This window comes from Erpetoichthys calabaricus, chromosome 5, assembly GCF_900747795.2.
Source record: "Erpetoichthys calabaricus chromosome 5, fErpCal1.3, whole genome shotgun sequence".
Lineage (NCBI taxonomy): Eukaryota > Metazoa > Chordata > Cladistia > Polypteriformes > Polypteridae > Erpetoichthys > Erpetoichthys calabaricus.
The window spans coordinates 3,114,493-3,130,096 of record NC_041398.2 but is presented as its reverse complement, the minus strand read 5'-3'; the positions used below and the strand labels follow the sequence as shown (position 1 = coordinate 3,130,096).

The window sequence follows — 15,604 nt, the reverse complement described above, 5'->3', positions numbered from 1 at the left end:
AACAGTCTGTATTAAAATTGATTAAAGAATCAGAATTAAAAGTTTTTAAAAACAACTAAGTATTTCAGTTAAGGTCAAAATTGAAATCTGTTTTTTTTTTTTTTGTACACCACTCTATACTTTCATTTGTATTTTACAAGTATCAATTGTGGAATTGCGACGGCAAATTTAGAATACACGGAGGGCGAAGAGCAAATGCGCTCTCTCCGCTCTCTCTCCACTATAAATGTAATGTTCTTTCTTAGTCATATATGTACCTTACCTACGTGTGTGTAAAGAATGCTGATGAGATATGAAACATAACCAATAGTCAATGTGCAAGTTGCCAATTGAATAGTGAATCAGGTATGGGTTCATATATTTGTAAATCTGACTCTGAAGGAGTCACCAGCCATGAACCTCACCGCACGTCACTGCACTTCAGTACTAGCAGCAGAAATGATCAACATGCAGTCAGCTGGCACCAGTGGCTGAGAACCTCGTCTGTGCACCTGCATTACAGATGCTTGTCAAGTGAGTACTTTTCACTGTGCGGCTATCTGTGTAACGAACGTTGTTGCAACCTTAACAAATCTCGCGTTTAAAGATTAACAGCAATGTGCCTGCACAGACAGGTGTCTTGAGTTGAAACATTTGATCTTGCTGACTACACTCATTAGGCCACTTAATCTGTTTGATCATTGATAGTCAAGTTGTGTTTAACGGCATTATGAACTGTGAGTGTGTTTTGTTGACTGAAACATAACTTGCATTGAAATATGTGTAGGCAAGCCTTTGTAGTCTTGCAACAGGGAAAAAAAAAAAACTAAAATTGTACTAATATTATATAAAAAGGCCAGAACTAAATAAAATAAAAACTAAATTTTTAAACAGAACTAAATAAAAATTATTGACTCCACTAAAAACTAGAACAAAATAAAAATTAAAATTAATTTTTTAAAATAAAATAAAAACTAAAACTACAATTAATATCAGAACTGAAATATCACTGATGCCAATGACAGACCATATCATGCCAAAAACGGGAAAGTTTGGCAAAGAAATCCTCCACTAGCAGGGTGAAGAGAGGCAGCTAACATCATCAGAGATCCACCAGGAATAACAAAGGCAGCAAAGTGCACAAAAATTGAAGTTTTTCCGACCCCAGAGGTGTCAGAGGGTCTGACCGCAGAATCAGGAAATGAAATGTGAGCCATCCCAGCCACAGTACTGAAGACTGGAGAGCAGTGGATGACACAGAGATAACAGCAGTCATTGGATTTTGATAATAGCTGGGGTTTCTAGAGATGAACAGGAGTCAATAGATTCCCTTTGGCCTGTAGCCCTGTGTTCACTGCAGCCATGTCTAGATCAAGATTCTAACTAATTTTGAGATACATGAGGTTTGACAATACAGCAAACAAGAGGAGAGCAAGTAGCAGCAGACAAGCTTGCACCTTTCTGAGATACAAGGGGGCTCCGCCCCTTGCTCGCTTCGCTCGCCTACCCCCGGCGTTTTGAACCCGTGCCCGCTGGGCAGCCACGTGTGAGGATGACGCACGTTTAATACGGAGCGTTCGCCCGTGTCACTCTGGGGCTCCCCACTGTTAATACTATTATGCGGTGCATTGTGGACTACTGCGGACTCCGTAGTGTTTCCCGTTTCAGTTTGTATCTCGGTCATTCGAGCGTTTGTTTTTGAAGCTTTTGAATTCCGGTCTTCATGATCTGTAACCTGCTGTCCATGTGTTTGTCCCCCTCGTTTAACCTGTTTATGACGTTTTACTTTGCTTTCTACTCTGTCTTTCATTTCTGATCTCGCTTTATTCTGCTTTTGTTTCAATGACACCTGGTCCGTGGTGAATATATTTTCCCTTTTTCGAGTAATAATTTTTATTTGTTTGAGATACCATGATGTTTATCGTACTGTTAATAATGCATCACTGTAATGTGATTCACCTATGCTGTATAGTTTGGACGTGTGAGGATGACATATGTTTAATACGGAGCGTTTGCCCGTGTCACTCTGGGTCTCCCCACTGTTATTACGAAGCTCTTTCCGAACTATTATGCAGTGCATTGTGGAGCACTGCGGACTCTGTAGTGTTTCCCGTTTCACTTCGTATCTCGCTTAGTTGAGCTCTTTCGTTTTGGAGCAGTGCCTGCCTGGTTTGCAGCATTTCAGACGCACGTTGTAGGCGCCTGCGTTCATTAATTATATCCAGGCAGGCGCGAGTTTGTATCTCGGTCACTCGAGCTGTGTTGTGTTGAATTCGTGCCTGCTTTGCCTACGCAGTTTGAGATGCGCGTTGTAGGCGTCCACGTTCATTAGATCTGTCCACGTGGGCTCGGTGTCGAAGCTGTGTTAGTTGTTGAGCTGTTTGGTTTTGGAGCTGAGACAGTTTTGCTTCCGCGGTTTCAGACGCGTGTCCGTACCATCTCGGGTTTGATGTATGAACCTTTGTGGACTCCGTAGTGTGTCCCGTTTCACTCTGGGGCGGGGCGTTGACTCCTCTTGTTTTACTATGTCTCCTCCTGCACTTTCACCACGCATTAGTGCCACTCACAATATGGTGGCGACGCCTGCACCTTCCGTATTATGTCGGTTTTTATCATGCTGTGTAGGCGCCTTTGCCTTTTGTACTTTACCGCGCCTTCCGAGTCCGCCTCCGCTGTGTGGTGTGGACGTTTAACTGTCGTTGTTTCTGCCTTTATATTCTGTATCTCAGTGTGCATGTGTTTCGTGCCTAGGTTTTTTTGAAGCTGTTGCATTCCAGTTTTCATCATCTGTAACCCGCTCTCCATGTGTTCGTCCCCGTTCTTTAATCCCTTTATAAAGTTTTACTTTGTTTCCTACTCTGTATTTTATTTCTGACCACGCTTTATCCTGCTTGTGGCATGTCAGACGGTTCGTAGTCTCTCTCGTTTTACTCTGGGGAGGGGGGCATTGTTCTGTAACCTGCTCTCCATGTGTTTGTCCCTGTTCTTTAACCTCTTTATGACGTTTTACTTTGTTTCCTACTCTGACGGTTTGTAGTCTCTCCCGTTTTGCTCTGGTGCGGGGGGGGGGGGATGTGGGGGGGGGCTTTGTGTGGCGCCTGCGCACGTGCGTAGTCTCTCCCGTTTCACTCGGGGGGGGGCTTTGTGTGGCACTTGCGCACTATGTCTTTTGCGTCCACGGGCAGGTCCCTGCGTCCATATCCGGTTTACCATTCTCGTTTAGTAATATGGATACGGACAATGTTAGTAGCTCAGCTCCCAAAGTACTTCATTTCAGGCACAGACATGTGTGTGGATGAGCAGCTTGTTGGTTTCAGAGGCAAGTTCAGTGGAGAAGGAGTGATAAGGAGAGTGAATAATGGTAAGGAGAAGGAGAGGCTTCTCAGGGGTCTCTCAGAGCTCCAACATGTGTCTGGCTGTAAAAAATCTAGAATATAACTATATAATGGTGAACACCAGCATTTATTTTTTTGAGGCAAAAATGGCAAGCAGATGAAGCAGATGAGACAAATTCTAAATAAGGAGAGCCCTGAGGGATGGAATAAGGGGACTGAGAATGAGGATCATGTTTCCCAGGCTTCAGCAAACAGCACAAATGAAAATTACCTTCATTATCCCAGTGACTGGATGAGAAAGGTCACAGAGCTAAGGAAGGAATTTTGTTTGCTAATCCTGTTACAGGCCAGCATGAGGCAAACTGCTTGCTCTAGAAAGTACTGAAGTTAGAATGGCTGTGTGTTTATTTCAATTATATTATACTAGCAAAATACCCGCGCTTCGCAGTGGAGAAGTAGTGTGTTAAAGAGATTATGTAAACATATATATACATATATACATTGTCACACATGTACGATTAGGAGGCAGTCAAAGAGCCTAAAGGTGAGTAAAACATCGCGAGATAAGGGGATGTCACGTGGTACTTACCTGAACTCTCTTTTGCCAACAGGAAACAAGAAGAAAATTAATCCCGCAACTTCCGGGTTTTCAAAATGGTCGTGATGACGTCACTTCCGGCCAATATTGATGATGTCACTTCCGGCACCCACAAACCACCTCACTTCCGGCTCCTCAAAATAACGTCACTTCCGGTTCCTGTTGCCACATCACCATTTTGCCAACCATTTCCTGTCACATGTTTTTTTGTTCTATAAAACCACCATTTTGTTTCAGTAATGTTGTTCATTGTACTTTCAAGACTTTGAATCACTGCATTTTTCAATATTGTCTGCACGACAATATACGGGGACGGTCCCCAAATCTTTATTTTGTATATGTGACTTTCTTTTTCGATCACAACATATATATACACATATCTACATATACATATACACATCCACATATACATATATATACATATACAAATTTACACACCTACATATATACACATATATATACATATGCACATATATACACATATATATACATATGCACATATATATATATATATATATATATATATATATATATATATATATATATATAAATATAGGCATACATATATACATACATACATAAACATTATATATATATATATATATATATATATATATATATATATTATATATATATATATACTAGCAAAATACCCGCGCTTCGCAGCGGAGAAGTAGTGTGTTAAATAGGTTATGTAAACATATATATACATATACAAATATACATATATATACATATCTACATATACACATATCTACATATACACATCCACATATATATATATATATGTACACATATCAACATATATATACACATACATATACACACATACATACATACACACACACATATATATATATATATATATATATATATATATATATATACACACACATACATACATACATACACACACACACATATATATTTTATATATATATATATATATATATATATATATATATATATACACACAGACAGACACATATATATACATATACATATTTACATATCTACAAATATATACACATATCTACATATATTCACGGTATTCGTAGTCTGTGTCACAATCTGATTGTATGGGTGGTTACCTACCAGGTAACGCTTGTGGTTGGCCAGCAATCTGCTAACATCCGCCACGGTGCCCTCAGTTTTGTGAGGAGCAGATCATAGAATGGTTGAAATAGTTTATTGTCAAATAAATGCAAAGAGTACGCGACAGCGTTACCTGGTAGGTAACCACCCATACAATCAGATTGTGACACAGACTACGAATACCGTGAATGTAATTACCCCGAACTACATGCTGTCAAATAACGAACCACACGCCGTGGCGCAACGTTAGGGGCATCGCCTCTGACGCTGACGTCCGAGGTTCGATTCCCGAGAGGGAGTGCAGTGGAGTGTGTACACCTGATGAGCCCAGAATGAGGGCGAAACACGTGTCGTGTACTCTTTGCATTTATTTGACAGTAAACTATTTCAACCATATCTACATATATATATTCAGGTACCCATTTCCTTTATGTAGTCTGCGGATTCTCCGCTATTTTTTGTTCATTAATTACGATTACAGTAATCCCTCCTCCATCGCGGGGGTTGCGTTCCAGAGCCACCCACGAAATAAGAAAATCCGCGAAGTAGAAACCATACGTTTATATGGTTATTTTTATATTGTCATGCTTGGGTCACAGATTTGCGCAGAAACACAGGAGGTTGTAGAGAGACAGGAACGTTATTCAAACACTGCAAACAAACATTTGTCTCTTTTTCAAAAGTTTAAACTGTGCTCCATGACAAGACAGAGATGACAGTTCAGTCTCACAATTAAAAGAATGCTAATATATCTTCCTCTTCAAAGGAGCAAACAAATCAATAGGACTGTTTGGCTTTTAAGTATGTGAAGCACCTCGGCACAAAGCTGTTGAAAGCGGCAGCTCACACCCCCTTCGTCAGGAGCAGAAGGAGAGAGAGAGAGAGAGAGAGATAGAGAGAGATAGAGAGAGACAGATAAAAAAATCAATACGTGCCCTTCGTGCTTTTAAGTATGCGAAGCACCGTGCAGCATGTCGTTTCAGGAAGCTGCACAAAAGATAGCAACGTGAAGATAATCTTTCAGCATTTTTAGACGAGCATCCGTATCGTCTAGGTGTGCGAACAGCCCCCCTGCTCAATCCCCCTACGTCAGGATCAGAGAAAGTCAGTGCAAGAGAGAGAGAAAAGTAAGCTGGGTAGCTTCTCAGCCATCTGCCAATAGCGTCCCTTGTATGAAATCAACTGGGCAAACCAACTGAGGAAGCATGTACAAGAAATTAAAAGACCCATTGTCCGCAGAAACCCGCGAAGCAGCGAAAAATCCGCGATATATATTTAAATATGCTTACATATAAAATCCGCGATGGAGTGAAGCCGCGAAAGGCGAAGTACGATATAGCGAGGGATTACTGTATAGTTATTTATTGATTCCCTTCTTTAGCTGACTGCCTGCTCATATAAGGCGCTGTTTTTTTGTGAAGCAGACTTTACACAGCTTCTCCGCTGTTTTATAAACGAACGCCATATAAGGTCATCCTTTTTCCTTGCTTCGCCAAGGAAGCAGCCTTTTTATTTAATCCATGGGTTCTCCGCTGTTTTATTGTTCGTTTATTACGATTGTCATAGTTCTCTTTGTATACCACGTTGTTAGTTCAGCACTCCGGTTGTAATATGACCAAGCCGTGCAAGCTTACTGTTGAGAATGCAACGTATAGTTGTACAGGAGAAAAGCAATCTTGCCTCAAATCAATGGCAACCTTTTGTAAGTCTATGAACTTAATTTAAACTTTAGGTTTACACGGTGCTTTGTTTCCGAAGTACCTGCACTCATGAATATGTCTGTATGCGTCAGTCGCTTCATATTCTTTTCCTACATTATCAATTGTGTAATGTGTTTTTTGAACAGGTTTGATTCATCAATATGATCACTCGTGCTGCACCGTGCTTTGTTTCCGCAGTAGCTGCACTTATGAATATGCTTGTATGCGTCACTCACTCGCTTCTTATTGTTTCGCTGCCTTCTCAATTGTGTAATGAATGTTTTCTTCAGTGCTCTTTGGGGCTCTTCCTTGTTTTGTACGTACTGCGTTCACATTCAGTTCACGTGATTACACGGGTGGCGTGATGACGCGATACGCAACTCAGCCTTCCACGGCCATGTAGGTGCACTCTGTTACAGTATATGGACAAAAAAGAGGTTCCAGTTATGACCATTAGAATTTCGAAATGAAACCTGCCTAACTTTTGTAAGTAAGCTGTAAGGAATGAGCCTGCCAAATTTCAGCCTTCCACCTACACGGGAAGTTGGAGAATTAGTGATGAGTGAGTCAGTCAGTCAGTGAGTGAGTGAGTCAGTGAGGGCTTTGCCTTTTATTAGTATAGATATATATATATATATTCACGGCATTCGTAGTCTGAATCACAATCTGATTGTATGGGTGGTTATCTACCAGGTAACGCTTATGGTTGGCCAGCAAGTCAGCTAACATCTGCCACGGTGCCTTCAGTTGTGAGAAGCAGATCATAGAATGGTTGAAAATAGTTTACTGTCAAATAATGCAAAGAGTACGCGACACGTGTTTCGCCCTAATTCTTGGCTCATCAGGCGTACACGCTCACTGCACTCGCTTACGGGAATCGAACCTCGAACGTCAGCGCTAGAGGAGAAGCCCCTAACATTGCGCCACGGCGTGTGGTTCGTTTATTTGACAGCATGTAGATCGGGGTAATTACATTCACGGCATTCGTAGTCTGAATCACAATCTGATTGTATGGGTGGTTACCTACCAGGTAACGCTTATGGTTGGCCAGCAAGTCAGCTAACATCAACCACGGTGCCTTCAGTTGTGAGAAGCAGATCATAGAATGGTTTAAAAATAGTTTACTGTCAAATAATGCAAAGAGTACGCGACACGTGTTTCCCCCTTATTCTTGGCTCATCAGGCGTATACACTCACTGCACTCCCTTACGGGAATCGAACCTTGGACGTCAGCGCTAGAGGGGCTTCGCAGTGGTGAGGTATTGCTTTTAAATTTTAATTAAGAAGAAAAGAAAACCTTTTTAAATTGAGGGAAAATATAACAATAACAATTTGTTAAGGATCTGTTTTTTTGTGAAGCTGCCTTTACACAGCCTGTCCGCTGTTTTATAAACGAACACCATATAAGGCTGTCCTTTCTCCTTCACAGTAAGTTCACGTGATTACGCGGGAGGCGTGATGACGCGATATGCAACCCCACCTCCCACGGCCAGCGAGCTGCAGTCCATTACAGTATATGGACAAAAAAGAGGTTCCAGTTATGACCGTTACGCTTTGAATTTCGAAATGAAACCTGCCTAACTTTTGTAAGTAAGCTGTAAGGAATCAGCCTGCCAAATTTCAGCCTTCCACCTACACGGGAAGTTGGAGAATTGGTGATGAGTGAGTGAGTCAGTGAGGGCTTTGCCTTTTATTAGTATAGATATAAAATATACAAATGAATTGTAAACTTCCTAAAATAATAATAATCTATTATTTAAATAACTAATAATACTTTGATAAGAAATAAGCTTTGCTATTATTTTGCTATAATGATTGCTTCTTATATTAAATTATCCTTGGGGTCTCCAGAGACCCCAGTTAGCAGTTAGTGTATGCAAAATATTTCAGTAGGATGAGGTTTAAAAAGCCCTGAGATCAGCTCGAATGCAAACTCAAATTCTTCAAAAACGGACAAACAAGACAAAGTCAGATCCAACAAACACACCGTGTAAGTGTCCGCACTACAGAGTCTCTATTCATGTGTCAAACTTACATTGAATTATGTCAATGAAGACACTGCATGATGACTTACTACACTTACACCAGCCAACTGTAACATCACCTTATTAGTATCAGAATGTTTGATATTTTCAACAGTATCCCGTGTGACACTTGTACCCCCTGTTAGTGGCCAGTTTTGGTCAGCAGACTGTAGTTGACCCACCACTGTCTTAGATGCTCAAAAGAAAATCTGATTGGAGCACAAAGAAACTCCACTGGGTGTAATGGGAGCACTCAGGTCTTTATGGACAATATTGGGGATCTCATCCTGGACTGTTTCATGCCTTGCACCGAGTCTCACCAGGACAGGCTCAAAAATCAGGTTTATGAGATAGATGGGCAGATATCTCTGTAAGACTAACAGACAGACACGTCACACAGACAAGGCGCTCGTCGCTCTCAGCTCCTTCACAGGTTTTCTACATTTTAATAATAATAATACATTTTATTTATATAGTGCCTTTCCCATGCTCAAGGCGCTTCACATAGCCTTAGAAAAAAAACAGCAGGGTATATGTAACATTGGATACAAATGTTTCCTGAATACAGCAATGAAACAGATAACAAAGCATTAAATAGAATAAAGGACAATAAACCAGAGTAAAATACTAAATTCATTACTAAAAGAAAGCCTAACAAATAACCTAATTTGTGAAATAACAGACACACAAATTATCCTGAGCACCTGGACAGAGAGGTAAACTGAAAGGAAGGGAAGAAAGTTAAGTTAAAAGCCTTCCTAAATAGATGAGTTTTAAGTTGTTTGAATGAATGGAGTCAGCTGATCTCATTAATTTCGGGATGTCATTCCAAAGTCTGGCGGCACGGTGGCGCAGTGGGTAGCGCTGCTGCCTCGCAGTTGGGAGACCTGGGGACCTGGGTTCACTTCCCGGGTCCTCCCTGCGTGGAGTTTGCATGTTCTCCCCATGTCTGCTTGGGTTTCCTCCGGGCGCTCCGGTTTCCTCCCACAGTCTAAAGACATGCAGGTTAGGTGGATTGGCGATTCTAAATTGGCCCTAGTGTGTGCTTGGTGTCTGGGTGTGTTTGTGTGTGTCCTGCAGTGGGTTGGCACCCTGCCCAGGATTGTTTCCTGCCTTGTGCCCTGTGTTGGCTGGGATTGGCTCCAGCAGACCCCCGTGACCCTGTGCTCGGATTCAGCGGGTTGGAAACTGGATGGATGGATGGATTCCAAAGTCTGGGTGCTATGGAGCTGAAGGCCCTGCTGTCACCCATAGAGTGCAGGTTACTGTGAGACACAACAAGATTACCAGAATCAGAGGACCTTAGTAGGCGAACAGGAGCAGAGTGATATACAAACCGTATTATCACAGGACATGTGAGACTTAATAAAGTCTGTTCAGCACACCGGTCTACTCTTGCACCCTATGATTAACACACATACAAACACACCCACACACACAGACAGATCCTAGTCACAAAACGATGCATTGCAGGAAGAAAAAAAGCAGACCACACGCTCATGGTGATGATGTCATACAAGTGGATTTGGTTTTCCTCGGATCATCACTCGAAGCTGCAAAATAAGCTGTCAGAAATTCCATAACCCAAAGTTATTAAAATAGATTTCATTAAACACTAAACTTCACTCACCTGTTTATCTTCCCTCTCTGACTCCAGCTCGACCATTTTATGCCCATTATGTCCAGTCACCACACACATCAAGCAGATACAAGAGTCATCAGCTTTGCAATATATTTCCAGACTTTTCTGATGTTTCTCACAGAGTTTCTCCTTTAGATTTCTATCAGGATCAACCAGCTTGTGTCCCTTCCAGGCTGCTACTTCATAGTGAGGCTGCAGGTGAGTCTGACAGTAGGAGGCTGGGCAGGTTAGACAGGACTTCACCGCTCTGAACTTCTTACCAGTACAGGCGTCACACTCCACATCTCCAGGGCCGGCATAATTCTGAGATGGAGAAGGAGGAAGAGGAGGACTGATTGTTGTCTTCTGTAATTTCTTGATGACTTCATTCAGCAGATTATTTCTTCGCAGAGCAGGCCTCGTGCTGAAGTTTTCTCTGCACTGAGGACAGCTGCACTCTTGGCTCTGATCCCAGTAGTTGGTTAAGCACTTCAGACAAAAATTATGTCCACAGGGGATGGTGACGGGGTCAGTCAGGGTGTCCAGACAAATCGAGCAGGTGAACTCGTCCTGTAATCCACACAGCTGGGCTTCAGCCATCATCAGTCTGAGGAGAGGCAGGCAGAGAGAATCAGTTAGACAAACAAGGAAGTGACTTGTGAAGAAACCAAAGTGAAAGTTTGTCTGTGCTCAGTGAGGAGGAGGAGGAGATTTAAAGAGAAAGCTGAGAGCTCACAGAGAGAACATCTGAGGGTGAACAGTTAATGTGAGACAGGAGCTCAGAGAGTGAAGACCACAAAGTGACAGAACAGATGACCTGTCACAGGGGGTCTGATAAAGTTTAATTCACGTCAGTATTTCTTAGTTATTTTTTATATACTACAGTCCACCTGAGACAGACTCGGAGCTCAGTGCACATTTACAAATGTAATAAGATGAAAATAAAACACAACACATCAATCAGTAGAAACAGATTTGCATGTTGCCAAGCTGGTCCTTTTTATTATTCAAATTGTCCATCCCATAGTAAGTTCTTGACTGTTAATCATCAGAGATGTGTCAATGGTGTGGGTGAGGAGAATCGACAAATGGATATTAATCTATCAAAGATATAATTTATCAGATTAGAGAGTAAAGCCCTGAGCTGTTAGACTCTGTCAAGGTACTGTAACTGAAGCCCACTCAGTCTAAGAAACAGAATAATATGATTTATTGATAAACACAAAGATTCTAGAAATATGAAAACTTCAAAATTGACATAACAGACGGGACACAAGACAGGCAGACAGACACGTAACACACAGAAGGTGCTTGCCGCTGTCATCTTCTTTACAGGTTTTCTTCATTTTCTTGGTTACAGAAGCTGTATTATCACAGCATTTGTGAGACTTAACCAAGTCTGTTGAGTGGGCCAGTCTACTCTCGCACCCTACGATTAACACACACACACACACACACACACACAGATCCTAGTCATAAAATGACACATGGGAGGAAGAAACCAGGCAGACCACAAACGCGCAGTGATGATGTCATACAAGTGGATTTGGCTTTCCTCAGATCATCACTTGAAGCTGCCAAACACAAAGAACAATGGCAGTGTTTCATCGGGTTGGCAGTCAGTGCGACATATTGAGGAAGATTATGATAACGATTCCCTACTGCCAGTCCCTCTGTAATTCATATTGAGCGTGGAAATCTGTTTACAGGAGTTGCCTATGGGATAGATACAAATGTCCCTTTCGGCAGGTGTTTCGCCATCTTCTCTAACGAAAATCGCTGCAACATCGGTGTGACATGTCGGGGCATTGTATCGTCGTAAATCCTGCCTAGGGGTTTCCTTGAAAACCATTCGTACAGATGCTGTTGGATTGGACTGAGTGATTTCATGCATGTGTTTGTATGATTTAGCGAAGGGGCTGATGGTTCTGAGCATGGAATCTAGCTGGAAAAGTAAATTTTCGCTGCATGTAGAATTTTTGTAAGCGTACTTTAGTAGCTTGCGCTGTGTCAAAAACATACAACTGTCCATATTCTGGAGAGGTATAAGTGTTAGTGTATAGTGGAGAGATTTGGTGATAAATGTGCGCGTGTATTTTAAAACAGTATGGTCTGTAGCCAGGAGGTTGAGCTATCTGTGCACCCATGGAAGCAAACGCAAGAGAAGAGTTGTATTCTCGAATGTTTTCACGATAATTTTTAGCTTCTGATGTTTGCTGTGTAAGAAGCTGTTGTAAAGACACAGGTGGCTCCTGCAAAGGTGGTAAAGCAACTTTAACGTCGTGGCAGCACCTCGAGTACTTGTTGGATGGATTACGCTCAGCAGGCCAGTATAGTGCATGGCATGGAAGACGACGAATAGGAATCGAGAAATGCCGTGTCGGCTGCGTGTGGGCCAGACCGGTTTTGAAGTGGAAGCAGGACGATATAAGATATCATAAGTTAATATATATAAGTGATGTAAAATTCAAACATTTTTTCGGTTTTCATTAAATTTTATGAATTTTTTTAGTAATTTCAGTAATTCCACATTTTAAATTATTCCATCTGCGGTGGGTTGGCACCCTGCCCGGGATTGGTTCCTGCCTTGTGCCCTGTGTTGGCTGGGATTGGCTCCAGCTGCCCCTGTGTTCGGATTCAGCGGGTTGGATACTGGATGGATGGAAATTATTCCATTCTAAAATAATTCAAATTAAATTATAAACATTCCTAAGAATACTATTACATCTTATTTCTAAAACAATATGTGACATATTAGCGATTCCAGAGGTGCCCTCTAAGGGTGAGAGTGAGGACTGCACTTGAATTCTGATGTCTGCTTACGGCGGGCAGGCCTCTCCACGTAACATACAGTATATACTGTATACAGTAACACAGCACGCCACTGGGTCGTCTACTTGTCACTCTGTTGTCACTCTCAGCAGCTCCTCTGCCAGGTTTTCTGCAGTACGTCTCTCAGTAAACTCACAACAGTCAAGAAGGCAGGATGTCATCTTAAAGTTTCAAATAAAGTGACAAGTGACAGACACGTATGAGCAGGTCGTTCTGGATGTCCGGCAGTCAGTTGTAAGGCAAACTGCTGAAGCTTTTTTGACTCTGTCTTGTCACAATGCACGCTCCGTGTTATATAGTTGTACAGTTATTGTTTGGGATGAGGTTTTTCTACTGGGGAGAACATACATTGGGTTTAAGGTCTGAACAAAAGTTTTAATTCATTTGTCCGCCATAATGAAAATGGCTGAAAGTCACGGGCTTTCATTTTAGCCAGCTCCTCATCGACACTTATCTGGCTGGGGACATTTGTTTAGGAATAAATCTGTTTATTTTGGTTTGAGTGTCAGAAGTCTGTGATATACCTGCAGTTTCAGGCAAGACAGTGGATGCTGCAGCAGAAGTTCTTGGCTCAAAATAGAACACTTTTCACGGGTCAGTGGATGGCAGCCTGAGGAGAGACGGCGAGCTCTACACCTGAGGCACAGACGGCTGAGCGCTTCTTAGATGTCTGTGCAGGTTTGTTGCTGACCCTGCTCTGCCGGATATTTTCATTTTACAAATTCTGCACTCAGCTGTGCAGTCTTCAATATCATTGAAATGCGGCCAGATAACTGCTTCTTTTTTCGCTCATTTCTTCACTTTTTCCCGACGTGCTTGTATTTCAATCCGACTTCCCGTCTCTCAGTGAACCTGGCCTGCACCACTACACTCGCCGTCTTCGGAGCGCCTGCCCCCTTCATTCTTTCGCATAATGGTATGATCCTAGTAATGTCTTTGTTTGTGATTGGCCACATGGTGTGCCCATCAAAATAAAGTCCCGCCCCTGCCTGCATCGATTCTCTGCGGTTGAAGATTCGGTTCTCCCCAACAGGACTCGGTTCTTCTCGTTCACTGCAAAGAATCGTCTCTTAGCGGCGAACAACACATCACGACACGCGGTCATTTACACGAATACCACAGAGCCGATAGTCCACATGCTCGGTGTGCTTTTACTACCATAAACAGTTGTGATAAACGAGTTTGTTTTAACAAATAGCTTCTTCTTCGATTTCCATTTTCTTCGCGACCCCCTTGTAGATATCTCACACTGCTGTAAGGCTAAAATAAATGGCAACTGCCGGTAAGCTTCACTGATGAGGGCCAAACTGAAAGAAGGAAAAAAACATAAGAAAATCCCAAAAAATGAAATCGTTTCAATTATTTCTAACTGGTCTCAGTATGAGACAAACTGCTGGAAATGAAACCTGAACACGCCCTGTAAAGTTACATTGTTCGACGCCACTTTAACAAATTTTGCCGATGCAGGCTTTAAAGCATAAAACAAAGAACACGCAGATCTCGAGAAAAATCAGAAATGAACGAGGGGGAGCAAGCGGCTGAACAAGTGTGTGCTTGACGGACAGCACAGTTCAGAGCATCAAAAATCAAAAGGAGAAGCGGCGCGGAAGAGTGCAAGAGCGCGAAGAGAGCAGAAGCAATCCCTGCATTACATTTCACGAGACACCAACAGGAAAATAAATTAACGTAGCACTGACAAAAAAGTGCACGACCCCAGTCATAAACTCGTGAAGGTGCGATTTGCTGTGCCGCCTCCTCCTCCACGTAGAGCTCAATCCACAACACTTAAAAGCGAACCACGAGGCCTCAGGCACCTCCTCAAATTTAAAGCCGCTCAGCATGTCGCGATTTTCCTCACTTCAGGCATTCCCACCCGTACGCGATCGCCACGTTCGACTTTGTCTCACCTTTTACGCCTTTACTTGATCTGGTGGCCGTAAAGAAGTCTGAGCACTAGGGTCTCATAAGAGCAAACAGAGAGGAACCGCTGCACGCAAGTAGATATTGCTGCAGACCGGAGTAAAATGGGCGTGAATAGCATTTTCGACTTCAGCCAATCATGTATTAAATTTGCGAATGTTACGCACTGACCAGCCAGTCGAATATTATAACTTCGCGGTCAATCACCTTTTTATTTAACAAATCGCCAATCGGTGTTATTTACGTAAAAAGAAAGGTGGGAGTAATTTCTAAAGGTGGACGGTCAAGATAAAGTGACTGTAAGAGACGGAGTGTATATTCGTAAAATACGTCTGTGACGATAGTCTACTAGTGCCACTGTCTTAAACTATAACACTCTGTCGAGTGCATTATTAAGACTGCAGTGTATTTTTACCACCGTCATTTATGATTAGCGGTTCTGAAAAACCCCTCCTTTAACCGTCACCTTATCGTGGTGGAGGGGTTTGCGTGTCCCAATG

The 15,604-nt window shown here is 42.3% G+C and overlaps 3 protein-coding genes across 5 annotated transcripts in view; 2 read left to right on the top strand and 1 right to left on the bottom strand.

Annotated features, from left to right (window-relative positions):
* LOC114652426 (E3 ubiquitin-protein ligase TRIM16-like) overlaps positions 1–11,118 on the bottom strand; it is a 1,019,527-nt gene extending 1,008,409 nt beyond the window's left edge. Inside the window, exon 1 of one of the 2 annotated variants that reach the window (XM_051927893.1) lies at positions 10,362–11,118. In XM_051927893.1, coding sequence (XP_051783853.1) covers positions 10,362–10,955 — 594 coding nt within the window. In that variant the 5' untranslated portion in view covers positions 10,956–11,118. The remainder of the gene's footprint in view (positions 1–10,361) is intronic. The other variant, XM_051927894.1, reaches the window with a different exon arrangement.
* The window catches only part of LOC114652525 (zinc finger protein 501-like), a 312,019-nt gene that overhangs the window by 110,812 nt on the left and 185,603 nt on the right, over positions 1–15,604 (top strand). The gene's annotated exons all lie outside the window — the stretch shown is intronic.
* LOC114652425 (zinc finger protein 883-like) overlaps positions 1–15,604 on the top strand; it is a 281,535-nt gene that overhangs the window by 80,328 nt on the left and 185,603 nt on the right. The window lies entirely within an intron of this gene.